The sequence below is a fragment of the Physella acuta genome, unplaced genomic scaffold, assembly GCF_028476545.2.
Source record: "Physella acuta isolate Inbredline_101_S28 unplaced genomic scaffold, ASM2847654v3 ptg001435l, whole genome shotgun sequence".
Taxonomy (NCBI): Eukaryota; Metazoa; Mollusca; class Gastropoda; family Physidae; genus Physella; species Physella acuta.
This window is the reverse complement of record NW_026732950.1, coordinates 141,778-166,171: the sequence shown is the minus strand read 5'-3', so window position 1 is coordinate 166,171 and position 24,394 is coordinate 141,778. Positions and strand designations below refer to the sequence as shown.

At 41.0% G+C, this 24,394-nt stretch overlaps 2 protein-coding genes across 2 annotated transcripts in view; one reads left to right on the top strand and one right to left on the bottom strand.

Annotated features, from left to right (window-relative positions):
- Positions 1-24,394, bottom strand: part of LOC131927741 (transmembrane protein 196-like) — a 43,291-nt gene that overhangs the window by 6,372 nt on the left and 12,525 nt on the right. The window contains exon 2 of the mRNA XM_059283530.1: positions 7,494-8,050. Coding sequence (XP_059139513.1) covers positions 7,494-7,643 — 150 coding nt within the window. The 5' untranslated portion in view covers positions 7,644-8,050. The remainder of the gene's footprint in view (positions 1-7,493; positions 8,051-24,394) is intronic.
- On the top strand, positions 18,160-19,231 carry LOC131927736 (uncharacterized). Its single transcript, XM_059283519.1, has 2 exons — positions 18,160-18,196; positions 18,672-19,231. The coding sequence occupies exons 1-2, from the start codon at positions 18,160-18,162 to the stop codon at positions 19,229-19,231; spliced, it is 597 nt and encodes a 198-aa protein (XP_059139502.1).

The following is a 24,394-nucleotide window of genomic DNA, read 5'->3' as shown; positions in this document are numbered from 1 at the left end:
CGAGCAAAACCTTCGCCCCTGACTTAAATGCCCAGTCCCCCCCCCCCTCCCCAACACGCACACCTCATTTCCGACCACCGGAACCACCCCCTGGCTAAGCTTTTATCTCTGCCTTAAATGACCAGACACACCCCCACCCCACCACACCAGCTATACCTTTCACCCCTGACTCAAATGACCAGAATACCCTCCCCCTCCCCCCACCCCACCAGCTAACCCCCACCCCCGACAGAAAATCCCCAAATAACATCCGCCTCACTCAGGTCCATCTGCCCGAATCACGTGATTAGAAAACTAAACCTACTCGAGACAGGGTAGAGCGGGGGGGGGGGGTAAGATACGACATGGACATGCAGGGGACTGGGGGGGGGGGAGAGGTGAGTGAGTGAAAAAATCTCATTAACGTTTTCAGTCTATTGATTTAGCTGTCACGTGATCACCGTAAACGTCGGTATTAGTTTGGTAGCCGTGAAATGGGATAGATGGATAATGACTAGATGATGTGGATGGTTGAGTGATTGGATGGTGTGGATAGGTGAGTGATTGGATGGTGTGGATAGGTGAGTGATTGGATGGTGTGGATGGTTGAGTGATTGGATGATGTGGATAGGTGAGTGATTGGATGGTGTGGATGGTTGAGTGATTGGATGATGTGGATGGCTGAGTGATTGGGTGATGTGGATGATTGGGTGAGGTGGGTGAAACGCCTGACTCGTCTGTTGCATAATCCCTCAGTGTAATCCCCCCCTCCCCAGAGAGATGTCTGAAAGAAACTGTTGGGAAAAATAAAAGAACCATGGGCAATATCGACTTTAAGACCAGACTGGGCGGCCGAACACGACGTAAAGTCTTGCAAGACATTTTAAATTAGTTTACATAGGATGCCGGCCATTTGCCTAGAAAACTTGATTGTCTGAATTTTGTTGATCCGCCCATACAAAGCCCGAGTTAGAAAAAAGTTGATATCAAGTTTTGATTTGATGGAAGTTTGTTGAAAGTGACTGAAATTTTCATACTTGCATACATTTCTTCTTACTTATATAGTACACATATAGTATGTTTATAATAAGGCATTAATTAAAACAATTACTGTACCAAAGTATTGCTTTTATTATTGCTTTAATAAGGTGTTATGTATTTTCATTTAGAAAACGCATGCTGCTTGTATAAAGGGACCAAAGGTTGTTATTGGAGAAACGATGTATTCAATATCTTCAAAATACTCAATAAAATTATGCGAGGAAGTGGCCTTCAAATTATTTTTGTAGACCTGCTCAAATGTTTGGATGTTTTTTTTTAATCTTTGTTTAGCCTAAGCAGCCAATAACAAAAGCATCAACGTCAGCGACGGAGACATCGATAAATTATGAATATATATATTTATATATATATATGTAACTAGGGTAGTTACCATAATATGGTTAACAACGTATTACAGTCTGATGCAATAGTGCAGATGTTGGGCTGATAACGATCACAAAGCCGCTGCGCAGTTCACAGGCTGACGTAACAGTGCAGATGGTTTATTAATCGGATTGTATGACAGAAGCTGCGCAATTAATATTCTGATGCAACGATTAGAATACGAGTACGAATACGAGTATGAATATGAGTACGAATACGATTACGAATACGAAGGGATATATAGGAAGGCGACAGCTAAGAGTAGGAGTAGAGTGTGGCAGTATCAAGTTGGTTACTGAACGTTGTAGACGTATTGTGTTAATAGGGACGATAGACATGTGCATTCGGTTATGTGAAGACTAGTGAGGACGGTTGGGGGTCAGTTGATTCATTCTATTATTGTGAAGCATTTCTTTTGATTCATGTAATAAAAGGATCAATGGTAAACCTGCATCTTCGAGTATCTATATTGTGGTCGATGTTGTGTAGAATGAGTAAATACACTCGTTAACATTTGGCACTACAAGCAAATAGACTCGTTACATTTGGCGTTGTCGAGCAGTAGACTCGGTAACATTTGGCGTCGTCGAGCAGAAGATTCAACTAGACCAGCCGCTTTAGGCACCCCTAGTCAACCTAGTTCATAACTGTGTTTCGTGTGTGTGAATTCGGACATTCAGGAACAGTGAAAATTGAGGAACGAGGAAAATTATTCATACACACACGGTAAGAAAGGTCTTTTTTTATTTGAAGGAAATAAATAAAAGGGAAAACTGAAATCAGAATCGAGGAAATTGAAAAGAACAGAGATGAGACACCTTTCATTATCATTCTGGCTTGGTGTCACATGCTCTTTTGCTGCTGCAAGCATGTGGCTCAGTATACCCCTAGTTGTAGCACCAGCCACCCTGGGGACAGCTATGGGGCTGACCACCAGCATCCAGATAATTGGCATTGGTATCTCCAACTTGGTTGTGGGACAAATACTAGGCAAAGATGACAACCAAGATATAGATGTAACTCTTAGACACTGGAAATGTGTCATGATCTCCCTGTTGGGCAACACTATCTGCTGCATAGCTGCAACATTTTTCCTTAATGGGAATGACAGACGCAGGAGTGGTATTTTAAATATAAGAAAAGAACAAAAACTCCTGCTGGCCCAACAATCTGAGTCAGATAAAGATAGCCCAGAGATAGGCAACGGTGAAGATGACCCTTTGCCTCCAGATGGACCAGGACAAAATTTGGACAAAAAACCGATCCATATTGTGGTCCTGCCCAGTGAGTCCCACATCAACAAATTTTACGGGGACGGTGATCCAACCTTAACCAACAGGTTCAGTGAAGAGGTCAGGGCTGCCTGGGCCTCGAGATGCATGTCACCAGAGGAAAGATTAAGACTGCTGATGGGCAGTATAGGAGAGACGGTTAGGGCAGAGGTCAAATGCCACGATAAAACCATCCAATCAGATCCAGATAAGGTGCTGGATCTAATTATGGAGACCTTTGGGGAGAGACGGTCGGGATCGCAACTGCTATCGGTGTTTGTAGATATAAAGCAGAGACTGGCGGAGAGTGTGATGGAATATTCACACCGAATGAACAGGGCCTTTGAAGCTGTAAAAGGCAAAATACCCGACATGGATGCGCGCCTGCTGAGGGACCGTTTCATCGAGGGGTTGGCGACCCCTATGGCAAGAAGTTATTTGAAAGAAGAGGTCTACAAAGACACACAGTTGACCTTCCTTCAGGTCAGGAACTCAGCGATCCGCAGGTCCGAGGATGAGGACCAATCGAACTGTTCGGTAGACAAAGTCTCTGTGCCGGAACAGAAACAATCCCCACCCAAAGGGACCGGCACGATGGAAACCATGATGGCTCAACTGTTGGCCCACCTGGATAAGGTTGACCAACGATTGGAGAGGTTAGAAAGCAGGTCAACAGCTGAGAATCAGGGCAAAAACGGGACAAAACAGAGACAGGTTGGACAGCCGCGACCCGCTGGTCCATCACTCCAGTGGACAGCTGACGGTCGACCAATATGCCTGTCCCGCTCACAACCCGGACATATGGCACGGTACTGTCCGGTGAAACGATCGCCCTCTGTAGGGCAGGTTAGGGCTACAGAGCGGCGAGGTTATGGCTTAAGAAACAAAATGGGACAAACAATGAAAGAGTCTCAAACAAGACTCGAAGAGAAATTATCAGATATTGAAAAAATGAACTGTGAAATGAACTTGGATGTTAAAAAGTTTCAAGTGAACAATTTGTTGGCTGAGAAAAATGATGATAAGGAAGAAATTGGTAGACTTAATAATGAGATCTCAAGGTTAACCATGAAACTGGATAGGGAAAGTTCACGCAAATTAAAAGCACAGGAGAAATGTTCATCTGTAGAGTGTCTGTTATCTGAAGAAGAAAATAGAAAATTTGTACCTGGTTTTGCAAAAATTGCCGCACCGTTGCATGACTTGGTAAACAAAATGACAAAGAAACACAGTAAGGAGAAAAAGAAAGGCAAAACACAACTGATAGGTGAATTATGGACTGAGGAATGCCTGAACTCGTTTAAGCTACTGAAAAATGCGTTGACAGAGGCGCCGATATTAGGATACGCAGACTTTGACAAACCATTTCGGCTAGAAATTGACGCCAGCTCTAAAGGTCTGGGAGCTGTGCTATCACAACAACAGGAGCAAGGTTTCAGGGTTATTGCGTATGCCAGTCGAGCTCTGAAGGAATCAGAGAAGAACATGACAAATTACAGCGCCATGAAACTAGAACTTTTGACATTAAAATGGGCTGTGACTGAAAAATTCAGGGACTATCTATTAGGTGCTAAATGTGTGGTATACACTGACAATAACCCCCTGAGTCACCTAAAGACAGCAAAGTTGGGATCCATCGAACAGCGATGGGCAGCAGAATTGGCACTCTTTGACCTGGAGATAAAATATCGCCCAGGGCGGTCCAATGGCAATGCGGACGCCTTATCAAGGAATCCTTACGAGAGACCGGGCGATGAGGAAGAAACGCTGACAGGAATATGTGAGGTCAGAGCGTCAACAGATATCCCTCACGGGGTGCAAGTGATGCAAAACGGGCAGACTGTGGTGGAGCACATATCCACAGAGCCCCGTCATATGGACATTAATGATTTTAATTGCCTTAATAATAAAGAGATAAGAGATGCTCAGAGAACGGATAGTGTGTTACAGCCGCTATTGAAATACGTCCAGGAACAAAAATTCCCAAGAAGAAGGGAAAGAGAACAGTTTGGTCGGGAAACAAAGAAACTACTGAGTCAGTGGAACCGTCTCAGTATAAAGGATGGTGTTCTCATGCGGAGAATTCATGACCAAATAGACGGGACAATACACCAGGTGGTGGTGCCTGGACAGTTACGAGAAGAAGTGCTAAAGTTGGCACATGACAGGGCGGGACACCATGGTCAGGACAGGACGCACAAAATATTACGACGGCGGTGCTACTGGCCCAATATGGAGATGGAGGTTAAACGCCATTGTGAGGCTTGTGTGAGGTGTCAGCATGCGAAAATGCCAGTTGTCAAAATGAGACAGCCATCAGGACACTTACTGGCGACAAAACCACTAGAGATTGTGGCTATGGACTTTACGTCGTTGGAGCAATCATCGGATGGGACGGAACATGTGTTGGTGATGACTGACGTATTCACCAAATGGACTGTCGCGGTGCCCACACGAGATCAGACGGCCAAAACAGTGGCAAAGGTCTTAATAGAACATTGGTTCATCAAATATGGCATACCAAGACAATTACACTCTGACCAAGGAAGGGCCTTCGAGTCAGAAGTAATTAACCGACTGTGCAGCCACTACGGGATCAACAAATCTAGAACAACCACATTTAATCCGAAAGGAAACGGACAGTGCGAGCGGTTCAACCGCAGCATGCATGATTTGCTGCGTACTCTAGAACCTGAACAGAAAAAACGTTGGCCTGATTTTCTCCCAGAGTTGGTATATCTATACAACTGCACCCCCCATGCCACAACCGGCTTTTCGCCACACATGTTACTGTTCGGACGGGAGGCTCGACTCCCTCTTGACTTGTTCCTAGGAAAAAAGGAGAGTATGACTGGCTCATACACCGCACTAGAATATGTGAATGAACATATGAGACGAATTAGAGAAATGTACAGGGTGGTACAGGAAAGACTAGAACATGAAGCACGGCGAAGGGAACCGCCGGTACAGACAAAGGACCCGCCACTCAAACTGAACGACAGGGTATTATTGCGTAGCCACCCGTTAGGCAGAAACAAAATCCGAGACCTCTGGGGACAGGAGATATGGCAAGTCGTGGAGATGCCTAAAATAGCCGGTGGCCCCTTTAAAATAAGACCCACCAATCACACCAAACCGGATCGGTGGGCGAATATTGCTCAATTAAAGAAATATTGTCATAGTCAAGAAGAGCAGCTACACACAAAGAAACCTAAGACAATTAGGGAACCGGAAATTACAACGGAAATTCACATACCCATCCCGGAACCATGTCACCATCAACAGCACAACAGCGATACACAAGGGGAGGATAACGGCAACAATGAGGATCCCGGTCCTCCCAGAAGCAGAGACACAGTAGAACAGCAGACAAGTGGTCCGCGGAGAAGTTTGAGAAACAGAAAGAATACGAAATTTTTCGTCAGCAACCATCAATTCTTTCATGGTCGCGCTGGTATGAGAACAGACTGTTCAAAAAGTTATAAAAGTGAACTGGTGAAGGCACCAAACGAAAAAAGGTGGATGTGAATTCTAGAACTGCTTTGTGTCTGAGGAATATGATGAAGACACATTTGACATGTGAAATAGTGATAACTGTCAATCTTTTACGAATGTGACGACATTGACAGTGAGTGGAACAATAATTTTTTTTTTTACGGCGGTGCTTTTGACATTGAAGGAGTGCACCTGCCAAGCGTTGTTTGTGGTTGAAAACACACAAAAAAAAGGCGGGGGTGGATGTAACTAGGGTAGTTACCATACTATGGTTAACAACGTATTACAGTCTGATGCAATAGTGCAGATGTTGGGCTGATAACGATCACAAAGCCGCTGCGCAGTTCACAGGCTGACGTAACAGTGCAGATGGTTTATTAATCGGATTGTATGACAGAAGCTGCGCAATTAATATTCTGATGCAACGATTAGAATACGAGTACGAATACGAGTATGAATATGAGTACGAATACGATTACGAATACGAAGGGATATATAGGAAGGCGACAGCTAAGAGTAGGAGTAGAGTGTGGCAGTATCAAGTTGGTTACTGAACGTTGTAGACGTATTGTGTTAATAGGGACGATAGACATGTGCATTCGGTTATGTGAAGACTAGTGAGGACGGTTGGGGGTCAGTTGATTCATTCTATTATTGTGAAGCATTTCTTTTGATTCATGTAATAAAAGGATCAATGGTAAACCTGCATCTTCGAGTATCTATATTGTGGTCGATGTTGTGTAGAATGAGTAAATACACTCGTTAACATTTGGCACTACAAGCAAATAGACTCGTTACATTTGGCGTTGTCGAGCAGTAGACTCGGTAACATTTATATATATATATATATATATATACATACAAAAATATATATATATACATAAATATAGATAGATCAGAGGCGTAGCGACGGTGGGGGGGGGGGGGAGGCGGGTACATATGTCCCTGGGCGCCGACCCTAGGGGCGCCAAAATGGGTTGGGAAAAAAATTAAAAGCTCATTTCAGCTGTAGTTTTGAATTAAAAATATAAATAATATATGGGGGGGGCGCCAAATTGAAAGTTTGTCCCTGGCGCCGGGACGAGTCACTTCGCCTCTGAGATAGATGGATAGAGAGAGAGACAGACATCAGACAGAGACAGAGATGCATACAGATATAGATATAGATACATAATGTTTATACAGTGATAGAGATAGGAAGTGAAAATAAATAAAATTGGTGAATGAAGAGATCGACGAATGAATATATTATCCCAACGTCAGATCGAATAATTAGAAAGGGGGGAGGATTAAAGAAAGAACTGAGAGCGTGTCTTGACTTACAAATCCACCGCTCCAAATGGGAGAAACCCTGTGCGCCAACCAGACGTCAGCCTTGATAGAGCTGATGACGCCGACGATGACGCTGAGGAGTCCAAGAAAAATATGGCAGCTGGACACCGCCTGGACAGAGGTCTCGACGATCTTGAACATGGTCACGTGCCTTGGGTCACGAGGTTCTTCGTGAACGTGCCGCTGATAAAAAGAGTCGATTTCGTGAGTTTCACGTGTTTGAGAGTTCGGGGCGTACACTCTCTACATTTTAAATAGATTGTTTCGTAAATACGGGGAGAGGGTTTTTCAGACTTTTTAACTTAATAGAGTTTCTTCAAGGGTGGGTGAGAGTTCTGTTTTTTTTTTCTTCTAGAAGATTCCAGACAGGACGGTCGCTCAACTTGTATCAATCTTGATTTCAGCGTGGGTAGATCAGTTCAGCCGTGCCGGCCGGCTAGCGCGGTAGGTGACCGGATGTGGAATGTCGGGTCTGATATCCGGGAATTGTGGGTCGGGATGAAGTGTGGTCGTCAAGGCAACTGTGATGGAGTGGGTACCTCCGTTACCTGTGGAGGATGAAAGAGAAAAAGTTATTGAAGAGATAAATACGGTGGGTGGTTCGGTCACTGAGCAATGATTTATCGTGACATGAATACGCTTATACATAAACATACCGATACATACATATGGTATGTATTTACGGTCTTTCATTGTTTTCATGGGGGAAGGAGAGCTAGGCTGCTAATCTTCTAGTCTAGAGTTCGAATTCAGGTTCAAGTCAATAGAACGTACATGAGTCCACCCATCTCTGAAGGGTAACGAACTCACGTTAGGGAAAACAAAGGCGGGTGAGCATAGTGCTGGCCACACTATCCTTTTATATGTCGAGGTCACAGAAATAGATAAACTCTACTTTATTTACCACATGTGTCTTGGGAACCAAACGGGAAAATACGACGATCATTGTTTACACGTGCCTCTACAACACACTCATTTCACGCGCTGATGTTTACATTGCGTCCTATGTTTGTTTTGTGCGGTTGTTTTCATTTATTATTTTTTTTAATTATTTTTTTCAATTTTTCTGGCAAAGAGAGACAATCGTGTTTAAAAATTCTCTACATTGGGTCCGATAAACACTCCGATACTTAATAGAAACGTACCTAAGATTAAAAGAAACATAATTTATCGAGCCAAGTCAAACGCACCTGATAGAACAAAAAGGAGTACCGAGGGGGGGGGGAGGTGAATTCCCATCAAACCAGAATATGGGCTATACTAGTGTATTGGTGTGTAATATTTTCCTATACCTACATATATCTATCTATATCTTTACCTATATCCATGCCCATCATATATATATATATATATATATATATATATATATATATATATATATATATATATATATATATATATATATATATATATATATATATATATATATATATATATATATATATATATATATATATATATATATATATATATTCCTGAACTCGCCCCTGGATGTATTTGCTCAAGGGGGTCGTGTGGACCCGATAAATGGATTGTCCCCTAGCGATGTTCAATGCCCTCTCCACACACAAAAAATAACCTAGATATTTTATCTACATATATATTCACAGCAAAACGCCAACAAAACTGCTTTTTTTATAAAAAAAAATAGCGTATATATAATATCAGTTTTTACTCCAAATAGCCAGTAATAAGGGAGAATAACTGCAATGATTTAAGACATTTTTTCAAAAAGCTCTTCATTTTTGTTTTGAAATCGATGGGACGTCAAAACGGATACTAAACAAACACAGCAATACCCTGGACAAGCGTGTTGGATAACGGATGGCCTCTGATGTATGATGACGCACGAGGGGTATCATTCATGCTTCAGTAATTAAACCAAATTAATTTAGCTGGCCACCAATTGATTATTTTTTTTCCTCCGTAGCCGTTCGCGATTTGGATGTGTGTATGAGTGGGAGGGGTGGGGGTCTGCAGATATTAATTTTGTTGTTGGTTTAGGTTAGAGGGGGTGGGGGGATTGCAATTGGTTGTCACACGTTAACAGATGAGGGGTGAGTGAGATGAGTGGGTTGTACTTGGTTGTTACACGGGGGGGGGGGGGAGAGGTGAGGAGGTGTATTAGGCTAGAGGTGAGGGGTAAGGGGTGGGGGATGACGGTGGGGTATATTTACTTGTCATAATGAGAGAAAATGGTTGAAATGGGAGAGTTGTCAGATGATAGCGGGGTAGGAGAGTGGCGGGTGGAGTTGAAGAGATAGGGCGTTATAGCAAAAGAGGGTGGGGGGGGGGTATTGGACGGATGGGTCTATAGAGCTCGTGTACAAATATTAAGGCGTGTAGGGGTGATGTTGGGGATGCATGGCGGAGGACACTTCTGTTTAAAAACTGAAGAACTGTTTTGAAGTTTGAACATGCTGATGCGACTGCTGATGTGTTTGACGTTGATGATGTCACTTGTGATGTGTGTGTGGGTGGGTGGGTGGGTGGGTGGGGATTGATAATGACAGCGGTGATGTTAGTCAAAGGTATCAGCGATGATGTTCGAAGTTGATGATGTTAGTGGTTATGTGTGGGGTGGGTGTGTGGGTGGGTGTGTGAGGGGGTGGGTGGGGATTGATAATGTCGGCGGTGATGTTAGTCACTGATATCAGTGATGATGTTCGACGTTGATGATGTCAGTGTTGATGTGTGACGCTGATGAGTGGTGATGTGTGATGTTGGTGGTATGTGTGATTAATGATGTGTGTGATGATGCGCAAACTGATCTGTGCACATTCGTGTGTTGCAAGGCTGGTTACGTTGCAGTATGTTGATGTTTTAAACCTGCATTATACTCATCCTAAAATATACTGACGCAATGTAAAAAAAAATTAACAGACGAGAGAATACAACAGCACAGACGTCGCTACAACCCACCACACCCACACACCCACCACACCCACACCACACCCACACACCCACACACCCAATCACCCACACACCCCAACCAACACGCGAACATCAGACATCGTTTAATTATAACCCCGCATCGAACGACACGGCTGTCGATATCTAATTAGTGTCATTTTATTTTTTTCGTCTGAAAATTGTGGATGAAAACATGTTAAAAGCTGTGTTTTTTGGCTGAAGAAAGATTGATATGGGTGGAGACAACACGACTCGCCCCCTTCCTCCTCCCCCCCCCCCCCCCCCACACACACACACACAACACGACTCGCCCCCACTGCAGGTCTGAGGTTAAGAAAATTTGGGATTCGTCTTTTTTTTTTAGCGAGACAAATAATTAATAGAAAACAAACTGCTCATCAACAATTCAAATAAGGAAATAAAGAAATATCAAGACTGAGAGAAACAAAGTGCGCGTATGTTTTTACACAAAGAAACAAAGAGGTATCTATGTAGAAAAACAAAGTGCTTATTGCAACAAAGAAGCATCTCGATAGAGAAACAACCTGATCAAATGTATTTAAACAAAGCAACAAAGTGAACTGCTGTAGATGTTCAAAGACATCTCAATGTCTCATATAAAGGGAGGGTGGGGGTTCATCCCAAATTTTACAGAATTTCTAACCCACCAACCCCAACCCCTATATCGTCACTCTCTCAAAAAGACATTTCTCCCCCTTTCCCTACAGGTCTAATTACACACAACTTAAAAAAAATAAGCCTAATTTTCTTGAAATTTACTATAATTTAAATTTCTTCAGATGTGTAATTTATTAGGAATACAAAAAAAAACTATCTTTTCCTGCCCCCCCCCCTTCCTTTTCCCCTCCACCCCGCCCCCCCCCCCCCCTCTCTCTCTCCCCACCCCCAGGGGTCTGTGATGTCAATTATGGACAACCTCTAACGGAAACAGCACTTTCTACAACACTATTGTACCGATACAGAATGATCCATTGGTCTAAAGCGACCAATCGCGTGTTTCCTTTCAAAACAAAGTGTGACGTCGCCAGTAAGTCGACCAAGCTGCTTCTCGATATAAATAAAACATCGGGAAATCCCAAAAAAAACGCTAATGTCAATAAGTGTAGTTTACTTAGTGATGTTGCAATGGGAAAAAAAAAACTTTTTTTTTCGATATTTTTTTTTTTGTATAAACTGGCATTTAAAAATTATGGTGTATTCAACAAAAAAAAAATTTGTTATTTCAGAAAAGTAAAACACAGAGAAAAGGGGATCCTGAGGTTAATGTAAGGAATGACATTAAGCATTGATTCGATATGCGTCTCGCCATCTTGTCTAAAGATATTTATTTTATTCGTCTGCTTCAGCTTTCCCTGCAGTGGGGTGTCAATATTGGATGAAGATAAAATAGGAAAAAGGGGAATGGGTTGCTATATTGGCTTTTGCAAGCCAAACATATGCATGGTGAAATGAACAGTGGTGGGGTGGGGTGTGAGAAGGGGGTAGGGAAGAAATTGTAATATTGGCAGGGGCGGCACTACCTATAAGGCAAACTAGGCGGTCGCCTAGGGCGCCATTACTAGGGGGGGGCGCAAAAGGTTTAATCGCTATTATCAAAAAGTACCTGATAATGAATAACTTTTATAAAGGCGTAGCGATCTATTTCGGCACCCAGGACGAACTATCAATTTTGCACCCCCACCCCAAAATTAGGTCTATATAGGCCTGGTGTTTAAAGTTTTGTATTGACGGGGTTTTCAAAGTATTGTCACTTGTTTGATAAATTTTGATGAATCGTTTAGATTTGGGAGTAGCGGCGGAAGGCTGTTGCTGATATGGTTTCGTAGGTATAAAGTTAAAGTATCGAAGTGTTAAAGTGTCATAATTTTTATTCGGCTGTTTTGTACTTTAAGATCTAGGGGAATCTGATTGGTAATAGATAAATGAGAATGCATTTGATGAAGTATTGTAGTTCTGGAATTCGGGAAGATTTTTTCTTGTGGTATTAAGGTATCGAATTATATTGACTGTTAAAGTGTAGTAGTAGGTTCCGTGAAATCGTTGTTGATTGGGAGTACCGTTTGTAGAGCTTGGTGAAGTTAAACGAGTTGGTGTCGTAGTTCTGGAGTATCGAGTCTAGTTATGTTTCGGTATCGAAGTTTGATATGTGTTGTGAATGTAGTAGAGTATATCAAGTAGTCGAGTTTATCGTACGTTAGATGATTTCAATTCAGTACGGAACACACTACAAAGAAAGGTGGGCGTTCTCTAGTTGAAAAAATCTAAAAATTTTAGGAATCTATATTGCCACAATATATTTTATTAAATAGGATGGAATTTATAATTAATGGTAAACTTTGGTTTTTTTTTTCAATTTATACTTTTTTTTATAGCAATGTCTACAACAGTTACCCTTGTTTGATCTTTTGAAAGACGTCCCTTTATTTAAAGGTTGAAAGGTTGAAAGGGGTGGAAATCGAAAGTTTGAGGGGAGGGGGGGGGGGTTGCTAATCGAAAATTAGAGGGGGGTGCAAATCGAAAGTTTGAGGGGGGGTGCAAATAGAAAATTTGAGGGTAGGGTGCAAATAGAAAATTTGACGGGGAGGGGCGGCGGTGCAAATCGAAACTTTTGTCCCCGGGTGACTGGAAGGGTCGCTACGAAAGTTTGAGGGGGGGGGGGGGGGGGGGGGAGTGCTAATCGAAAATTAGAGGGGGGGTGCAAATCGAAAGTTTGAGGGGGGTGCAAATAGAAAATTTGAGGGTGGGGTGCAAATAGAAAATTTGACGGGGAGGGGCGGCGGTGCAAATCGAAACTTTTGTCCCCGGGTGACTGGAAGGGTCGCTACGCCTCTGGAAGGAGTTTGTCGATTTAAAATAGGTGGTGCCCGCCACCCTAACGATATGTTAGAATGTGCTCTAGAGTATTAAAAGGTTGGGAACCCCTGTTTTAGGGTATCAAAAAAAATTTAAATGCTGTTGAAATGAATATGCACAATTATATTTGTCATCAGTATTAAATAAAAGTATGTTATAATAAAGCTACTGTTTTTAAACTTTCAAATAAAGCCTACAGTTAAGTATTCAATAAGTAAAATATATTGTTTTTACAAGATTACATAGCTAATACAAAAGATTTGTTATAATTATTAAGTAAAGAAATTTAGAGCTTTTAATTGTGTTATTCAAGCATGTCTTAGTTACACTTGGTTAACTTAGCTATTCTTGAGAAAGTTATTTCCCTTGAATAAAACTTTGGTCTTTGTATTTCTAAATGGGACATAATTCGTTGCTGAAATTTATATTTATTTCAAATTCCTGCATCTTAGGTTGACCGCTTACTTATAAATACAAATTAAAGTTATTATTTCCTATTGTAACAATTATATAGAGCAGAAGTTCTAAACAAAAAAGTTTGGTAGTTTTTTTTTAGCATTATCAAGTGGAAAAACAAATACATGGGGTCGTCCATAAATGACGTCACACTCGTAAAGGGGAGGGGGGGTCCGTAATTTTGTGACGGAGTGTGATGAGGGGGAGAAGGGCTCAGATGGTGTGACATCACACTTTTGCATTATAAAAAAGCAATGTTAGAAAACGAGTTTTAGCCGTTATTCCGCGTTTTAGGGGGTTGTAGGTTGAGGTGGTAACGTCATTTAAGGGGGGGTCTGGCTTTTTGTGACGTGTGACGGAGGGGAGGGGGGGGTAAAAAATCGTCAAAAAAGCGTGACGTCATTTATGGATGACCCCCATCAGTAGCCGTTGAAGATTGCAATACTTAATGTTAGTAGACATACAGTTAGTCGTAAATTAAATATCTTATTAATTGTCTTTTCATATGTTTCACCTTCTCCTAAAGGATTTATATAACAAAAATGTGATAACGCTTGCAAACTTGAATGAATTAGTACAAACTTTTGAAACGAAGGAGGCTAGTAAAATTTTATTTTAATGTCTACTTATAACGTTTATACAATTGATTATAAATTAATATGTCACTTTTAATTAATTGTTTTCTTATACATATGTTTTAGTAAATAATTTGTGTGAAAGGGGAAGTTTTAATAAGTTTTGCCTAGGGCGCTAAATAACCTGGCGCCGGCACTGGATATTGGTTGATAGTGGAGATTTAAGGGTAATTAGATGATGAATGCAATGAAATCTTGACATGGGTTAGTTAAAGTTCATGTGAGATAGAATATTGTTTCTTCCAGACTTTTTTTCTCCGGGGTTGGGGTGGGAGTGGGGCTGACTTCAATTTTAAGGGGGGAGGGGGGCGGACACTGTTAAAAGTACATATTTTCTATATAAATTCCATTTCGTTCGGGGGGGGGGGGTAGACTTTCTTCTGGGACGCGGAGCCCCCTTCCCCAAGATGACTGGAAAAAACACTGAGATGGAGATGGTGACCTGAGGTTGTAGACTAGTGGTGACTTGATATTGGGTAATGGAGGTGATACATGATAGTGCAGCGGTGACTTGATTAAATAGGTGATACGGGGTGAGATTGAGGTGACTTTGAACCAGGCGGTCCACATGGGCAAGTGAAGTAGAGTTCATCTATTTTTTTTTACTTCAGTTTATGAAGAGATGGTGTGTTTAACACTATGCCTAGCCGTCTGTTCTTTCCATTGTGTGAGTCAGGTACCCGTCAGAGCTGGGTAGACTCATGGACGACCAGCAAACTCAAGTCCGGATTGAGATCCGAACTCGAGACTTTCGGGTTAGCAGCCGAGCGTTTGTAGCAAGTAGCTTGAAATATTTTTTTTAAACCACTTTCAAAGAGATGCGCTTGCTGACCTCAATATTGCATAATGAGACAACTTAACAGATAGAGACAAAATGGTGACCGGAAAGATGCGCAACGGAAAAACTGCGCACAAAAAAGTGCGCAACCGGATTTTGTTTTTCTTAAATCAAGCATTTATAGATATTAACAAACAAATGACCACATGTAAATTGTAGCATAATAAAACTCTTTTCCACAAAATATGACAGTAAGATAAAGTGTATTAGTATAATAAATTTGTATTTGCGCATTTTTTTTTTGCTTGCGCAGTTTTCCGTTTCGCAGTTTCCTGTTTGCGCTTTTTATGGCAGCCTGACAAAATATGCAATAAATAAAATGTCACCAGTTTCTGAACAAAAATACCAGACACTAGTGAAAAGATAAACGCCATTACAAAACCCCCGCTCCACTCTCATGTATATACTCAGCACAGTGCGTGAGTTCTAAAAGACGATCTTCCTATATAAACCTTATCATAAAGGGCGAATACTCTGCCGTGCCATAAAAGGGCGACCACTTTGTCGTGCTATAAAAGGGCGACCACTTCGCAATATGCGAGAACTGCGTGAAAAGAAAAATGTCAATATCATTTTTTTTCAACAGACCAGCCAAATTTGGGGTGGTATTTTAGGGGGAGGGGGGGAGGGGGGATTGGTGTACCTGGCTCCAAAAAAAAAATATATCGATAGAAGATCGATGAATCGTGGTGGAAGCGGGTTAAGGAAATCTTATAAATGTGTCACGATGTTTAAGGGATTACATTTCTGCCGTCTGAACTAATTCATAAAACGTGCCCTCAGTAGAAACTATTTCATCTAGTTTAAGAACCAAGTAGGCTTTTTCTACATGGCGTCACAGAAAAATTAAAATCTAGGACTACTTTTTTTTTTAAATGTACTTGAAAAAGGCAATTTCTAGTATTGTTTTTTTTTTAGTATTCCAAGATGTGTATGTGACGAATCTATAATTACTAGCCATCGTTACCCGTTTCACGTGAATTATAGGCCTATATATTTTAAAATGTACTTGTTTGAGAAAAATAATTTATGAAATAGTTATTGGTCAAAACGCAATGTGCTTTACAACACGCTGAACGATATTAGTGACATAGCAAAGAAAACTAATTAGCTAAAAATCCGACACATTTAACATAACACAGGCACACACTGATTCAGTGCTTTTTCCAGACATTTTTCTCCGGGGGGGGGGGGCACTTGAAATTTTCGGGGAGGGGGGTAAACTTTCTTCGAGGGGGGGGGCGGACATTGTTAAAAGTATATATTTTCTATATAAATTTCATTTCGCTCGGGGGGGGGGGGGGGGCGGTAGACTTGTTTCGTGGGGGGGCTCCTCCTCCCGCCCCACCCCCCCCCCCCCCGAAGAGAGGCCTGGAAGAAACTCTGCACTGATTAAGTGACTTAAATGATTCCGTTAAAAATCTGGCTATTCAATGGTCGTTATGTTGTTTTTAAGTAATGTGTTTGACCGATAAAATTGTATATATTTCATAGCGTACGTCTTGATGAGTAGATCTACACATATAAAAAAAATTAAGTTTGACTTGGTGTGTCTCGATCCCGCACCACCTGCGTGGTATCAAGTACACTATCATCTATAAGTTTAGGCCTGAAAAATTGTATTATATACATTTCATAGCGTACGTAGATCTAAATCAAATTTGAATGAAATAGTTCATTTCTTTTTATTCTAAACACGGCAGATGACGTCATCATTTAATGTACAAACATTAGTGACGTCACAGTTTTATGCGTTCTTTTTCACAACTATAAACGCTTTTCCTGTTGCATAATTAAAACTGTTTTTTCTACATTCAAATACGTGTCTATTTTTTATTTTTCTTCTAAATAAAATTGTGGGTATAGATTTAAAACATCTAACATATTATTTTCAACAAACGTCCGTATCAAGTACTCCATATATCGCTGAAGATTCTGACGTGATATCCGGCGAAAAAATTTTGCGGACAGAGAGAGAGAGAGAGAGAGAGAGAGAGAGAGAGAGAGAGAGAGAGAGAGAGAGAGAGAAGTGCGCACATGGGCTTTTATATATTAGGATATAAGATTAATTACTTGTAAATCATTACATTAAACCTCCTGCTCTCTCTTCCACACTGACATTAAATACTGACAAACGAAAAAAAATCCATGACTTTTGTTTGATTCTACAATTCCTAGTTTCAGACCCACATCAGTAGCACTGACTATAGCTCAAGGCCGAGTTTTTATCTGTCAGGGAAACGGTTGTCAAGGAGACATTTGTCAAGGAAAACGGTTGTCGTGGAGACGGTTGTCACGGAGACGAATGTCAAGGAGATGGTTGTCAAGTAACGGTTGACAGGAAGACTTTTGTCAAGGAGACGTTTGTCAACGAAATCGGTTGTCATGGAGACGGTTGTCACGGAGACAGTTTATCTACTTTATACTCTACTAGAAGTCCATTAGTTTGTAGAAATGTTGCCTTCTTTCGTAAAACGTTGGAGATTTATTTAGTTTTTTTATTTATTTCTTATTTGACAACCGGTTGTTGCTTTTTCTTGGTCGAATCCCTAACCCAAATATCGATTAATAGCATTTTATTTCCTATATATATATATATATATATATATATATATATATAACAAGAACGTGTAATACAGATCTAGATTCGGGCCGCAGTGAAGAAAACTGTATCTACAATATTTGCCGGCTCAAGTTGAGTATATCTCCGGGCCATCTCCCGCCTTATTGCATAGACCGCCCGAGTTCAAACAAATCTGACTTCAAATCTGCTGGGCAGGAAGAGCTACTCCAATCATCCACTCCATGATAAATTTCCTGTAAGAATATACAACTTCACCCCCAATTCGAAAATAAACGTAATGACGTCATCAAAATGTGTGTTGCGTCCTGGAGAGCGATCTCAATAACTTTTTTTTTTTCTCTTTCAGGAAAACTTCAGATGTTTTCATCGGCAATACTAGCAAGAGGGTTTGTTGGTAAATTTGATTTTTTTTTTTAAATTGAAATTTCTTTTAGTTACTAGACTATATTTAAAACAAAATTATAAAGTATTGTTTTGCTTTATTTAAATAAAAGCGAAAGACGTCATCTTTTCCTGTTAAAATGTAATTACTTTCGTTTTTATGACTAAAAGGAATAGAAAATGAAGGAATTTTTTTTTTCCAAATCTTGATAAATTAAACGCAGTATTAAAAAAAAAATTGCCGGGAAATGAACGGGGGAAAAGGCTTTATCGACCAGCCCCGTGCCAACTGGCAAGTCTACGATCTGATCTAGGATTCAGGACGCTGGGAGAGTGGATCAGCTCTGCCAGATTTTTGTCAACTTGGAGGCTAAATTATGTTGTTTTAAAAAAAATGGAATTTTAATTTGAATAGTGTGAGGCTAGAGAGTTGTACTGCTGACATTCCCGGTGATTCAATATCACAATCATTGATGTAACCATCCAAGGCTTCAATCCTACAATCATTGATGTCAATGCCAAAGGCTTCTATCCTACAATCAGTGATGTCACCGTCGAAGGCTTCAATCCTACAATCAGTGATGTCACCGTCGAAGGCTTCAATCCTACAATCAGTGATGTCACCGTCGAAGGCTTCAATCCTACAATCATTGATGTCACCGTCGAAGGCTTCAATCCTACAATCATTGATGTCACCGTCAAATACTTCAATCCTGCAATCATTGATGTCACCGTTGAAGGCTTCAATCCTACAATCATTGATGTCAATGTCAAAGGCTTCAATTCTGCAATCATTGATGTCACCGTTGAAGGCTTCAATCCTACAATCATTGATGTCAATGTCAAAGGCTTCAATTCTACAATCAGTGATGTCACCGTCGAAGGCTTCAATCCTTCAATCATTGATGTCAATGTCAAAGGCTTCAATCCTTCAATCATTGATGTCACCGTCGAATGTTTCAATCCTACAATCATTGATGTCACCATCGAATGCTTCAATCCTACAATCATTGATGTCACCGTCGAAGGCTTCAATCACAGTCCTTGACGTCACATTTGTCGCATTCAAATACGTCAATCCCATAATGCTTAATGTCACTTTCGACAACTTCAATCCCACAACCCTTGAATCACATTCGAATACATTAATCCACACTCACTAATGTCACCTTTTAATACTCCGAATCAACAACCCTTGGTGTCGATTTTTCATATTCAAATACATCAATCCCATAATCTTTTATGTCATATTAAATACATCAATCCCATAATCTTTTATGTCATATTAAATGCATCAATCTCATAATCTTTGATATCATATTCGAAATGTCAATACCCAATCATTGATGCCATATTTGAATACTTCAATCCCACAAACATACTTGTTGTTTAATTGAATACTTCAATACCCAATCATTAATACCACATTCTTCAATCCCACAATCCGTAACTTCACATGGGAATACCGTGTGAAATAAAACTAAAAACTTAATCTTAAGAAACTTCAGATTTTAAGCAAATATGTTTCATTAAGCATTTAAGCTAAAAAAATGTTAATGTGTTTTTAAAAGACTAAAAATGTTCATTAACATTTTGTTAAGGAAAGTATGTTTTTTAATGTGCCAAGTCTGTATTTTAAAGATGTAAGTGATTTTTTTTAATACAGCTAATTATGTATTCAAGATCTCTGCCCATTGATTTGTATGGTAATCGGGTGTTAAATTTAAATAACCCTGAATAAATTTTTTAATAAGGCTCATGGCATTTTGACCAGAGTATTGCTTTATTGATTGGATAAAATATCCACGGTGCCATAAAGCTCAAAGCTGCATCCATCCTTGCCATCAGTAACCCAGCACTTGTGGATACCCAACAAAGCTGCACATTATAATACTAATAGTTTCGCTGTCTGTCTATGTATCTATCTGACAAGAACGCTCTGTCTGTCTATCTGACAAGAACGCTCTAGAGAAAACACAAGCAAATTAAAAACCTGCAAATTAAAAACGAAGTATGACGTCGCCACATTTAGCATAGAGTAGAAAATAATCTCTAGCCGGAGAGTGCACACAGTAATATGACGTCATTGATTCTCGAGTAAACATTGAATAAAAAGGAAATTGTGTCTAATCTAAGTGGTTTGCGTGAAGAGTTTCTTTCATACAATTCTTCGGGTAGGGGCGAAGCCCCACCCCCGCGTAAGAACGTCTGAGCCCCCCCCCCCCTCCCTAACTCAAAAGAAATTTCTTCATCGATACTCTATAATAAAATTACCGCCTAATTAATGTGTCTAATCTAAAAAGTGGTTTTCTTGCAATTTCTTTAATGCAATTCTTCGGGTAGTGGCTAAGCGCGACACCAGTGTTTCTTTCAGACTTTTTCCTCCCCGGAGAGGGGTGGGGGTACTTGAAATTTTCGGGGGCGGGGGTAGAATTTTCGGGGAGGGGACGGACACTGGAAAAAGTATATAATTATATTTCGTTGAATGGGACGGTAGACATGGTTTTTTTGGGGGGTGGGGGGGGGTGGGGGGCCATTTTTCTCGTATTGTCATAATGCTACCAGCCAACTCTCTCCTTGAATCAAGCAAAACCTAACCCCACCAGCCAAATCTTGATCTTGTCTACCAACCCTCTACTTTGTCAACCAGCCAACCCTCTACCAATAAGGCAACTCTACATTGGCAGCAAGCCAACCCTTTAACCTGACAACCAGCTAACCCTCTTCCTCGTCCATCAGCCAACCCTGTACCTACCATCCAACCCTGTAACTAGTCTACCAACCAATCCTCTACCTACAAACCAACCTTTTACCTATCAACTACCAGAGTTTTTTCCAGGCATCTCTTCGGTGAGGGGTGAAGGCAGACCCCTCCCCCCCCCCCCAACAATCTACCCCCCCCCCCCTGAACGAAATATAATGTATTTAGAAAATATATACTTTTACCACTGTCCGCCCCCCTCCCCCGAGAGTTTCAAGTGCCCCCCCCCCATGGATAAAATAAAGTTTGAAAGAAACACTGCCAACTACTCTAACCGCAAGCCAACCCTTAACGTACCAACCAATCCTCCATCTTGTTCAACAACCAACCACACCCCCTTGGCAACCATCCCAACCCCACACCTTAACACCGAATAAATCCCCTGTCATAGCTCCTTATGCCACTACCACCACCACTAACCAATCACTCGTCTCCGCTCCACAATATTTGGACAAATTCGGCTTTAAACAATAGCCGACCGGGGCTTACAAGGCGTAATCGATACGGCGGTAATCGGCTGATGAGCCGTCGTGATGTATCGATAACGCGACGGCCCGGTAAGGGGAGAGCATGCATCATTTACAATGTGAAAACACAAGGGAGAGCATTTCGGCGGGGACAAAAATAACGGAACGTGTGTAATTGCTAAATCTGCCCCAAATGGTTAACACCAGGTCTAAATGGTTAGCACGAGATATAACTGGTTAGCACCAGGTTCAAATGGTTAGCACCAGATACAAATGGTTAGCATCAGAATCAAATGGTTAACATGAAATTCAAACAGCTCCAGATTAAAATGGTTAGCACCAGATTCAAATGGTTAACACCAGCTCTAAATGGTTAGCACGAGCAAATGGTTAGCACCCGATCTAAATGGTTAGAACCAGATTCAAATGGTTAGCATTATATTCAAATAGTTAGCACCAGACCCAATAAGAATGTCTAGCACCCAATTTAAATGTCTAGCACCCAATACAAATGTCTAGCACCCAATACAAATGTCTAGCATCCAATACAAATGTCTAGCACCCAATACAAATGGTTAGCACCCAATTTAAATGTCTAGCACCCAATTTAAATGTCTAGCACCCAATACAAATGTCTAGCACCAGACCCAAATGTCTAGCACACAATACAAATGTCTAGCACCCAATACAAATGTCTAGCAGCCAATACAAATGTCTAGCACCCAATACAAATGTCTAGCACCTAATACAAATGTCTAGCACCTAATACAAATGTCTAGCACCCAATACAAATGTCTAGCACCCAATACAAATGTCTAGCACCCAATACGAATGTCTAGCACCCAATACAAATGTCTAGCATCCAATACAAATGTCTAGCACCCAATACAAATGTCTAGCACCCAATACAAATGTCTAGCACTTAATACAAATGTCTAGCACCCAATACAAATGTCTAGCACCCAATACAAATGTCTAGCACCAGACCCAAATGTCTAGCACCCAATACAAATGTCTAGCACCCAATACAAATGTCTAGCACCCAATACAAATGTCTAGCAGCCAATACAAATGTCTAGCACCAGACCCAAATGTCTAGCACCAGACCCAAATGTCTAGCACCAGACCCAAATGTCTAGCACCCAATACAAATGTCTAGCACCCAATACAAATGTCTAGCACCAAACCCAAATGTCTAGCACCCAATACAAATGTCTAGCACCCAATACAAATGTCTAGCACCAGACCCAAATGTCTAGCACCCAATACAAATGTCTAGCACCCAATACAAATGTCTAGCACCCAATACAAATGTCTAGCACCCAATACGAATGTCTAGCACAAGACCCAAATGTCTAGCACCAGATCCAAATGTCTAGCACCCAATACAAATGTCTAGCACCAGACCCAAATGTCTAGCACCCAATACAAATGTCTAGCACCCAATACAAATGTCTAGCACCCAATACAAATGTCTAGCACCAGACCCAAATGTCTAGCACCCAATACAAATGTCTAGCACCCAATACAAATGTCTAGCACCCAATACAAATGTCTAGCACCCAATACGAATGTCTAGCACAAGACCCAAATGTCTAGCACCAGATCCGAATGTCTAGCACCCAATACAAATGTCTAGCACCCAATACAAATGTCTAGCACCCAATACAAATGTATAGCACCCGCCTGCACCGCGCGATACATATCGTCTGCTACATGCTGTTGTTCTCGTGCAATTAATTTCAATTAATTGGACGCACCTGTTACGGGCATCACGTGGCCAGATTTAACAGATTCACGAGAACGGAGTAAATCAGCGGTTCCTGACGGGTTGATCGTAACAGGGAATTTGGTGATTGTTCTAAAGCTTATCGCTAATGAAATAGTCGGGAGTTTAATTATCGGGTTTATAAAAGGCTTACGTCACTACATTTGATTGGTTTAGCTATAAAGCTGCCCGATTCACGTGACTAATTGTTTTCTGTTTGAGAGGCTGTTTCGTGTCATTTAGCTGTAGAGGCTGTTTCATGTCATTTAACTGTAGTGGTTGTTTCATGTCATTTAATGTAGAGGCTGTTTCATGTCATTTAACTGTAAAGGCTGTTTCATGTCATGTAACTGTAGTGGTTGTTTCATGTCATTTAACTGTAAAGGCTGTTTCGTGTCATTTAAATTTAACTTTTACTGTAGAGGCTGTCCCATGCTGTTTTACTGTAGAGGATCTTTCATGCTGTTTAACTGTTTTAGCTGTAACTGTAAGCTTCTATATTCAAATATCCGCACAGATCCAGATATAAACACTTTGATCTATTAGATCTACGACTAATGCCCGAAAGAAACCGGTGCCAGTGCCGTTTGCCTTAAGGCCGTTTTCCATAATGGACGTATGCCTGAATATGACACATGTCCGAATGTACGTTTGTTCTAATTGTTCTAAATTTTGCCCGCATTGACTTCTGCCTGAATGGATTAATTTCCCAAATGGGACAAATGCCCAAATGGTACAAATGCCCAAATGGGACAAATGCCTGAATGGAAGATTGCCCGCATTGACTTTTGCCTGAATGGATCAAATGCCCAAATGGGACGAATGCCCAAATGGGACAAATGCCCAAATGGGACAAATGCCTGAATCGAAGATTGCCCGCATTGACTTTTGCCTGAATGGATCAAATGCCCAAATGGGACAAATGCCCAAATGGGACGTTTGCCCGAATTAATGACAAATCCCCGAATGAATGTTTGCGAGTGTCTATTGCCCGGTACCCAGATCTTCTTTAATCCACTAATGTATCCTCAGAAGCTATTTGCTAGCATGTATTTCAAGGAAGAGGCTTCTAGTAAATAGTTTAACCATATATAAACCGGCTAACGTCGCAAGTTACCCGCAGCTAAGAAAGGTCAAAAGGAATGTCGATTTTTTCCTTTTTTTCCCGATACTTCTAAGCCCATTGCGTTATGAAAACAAAATATGAATCCAACA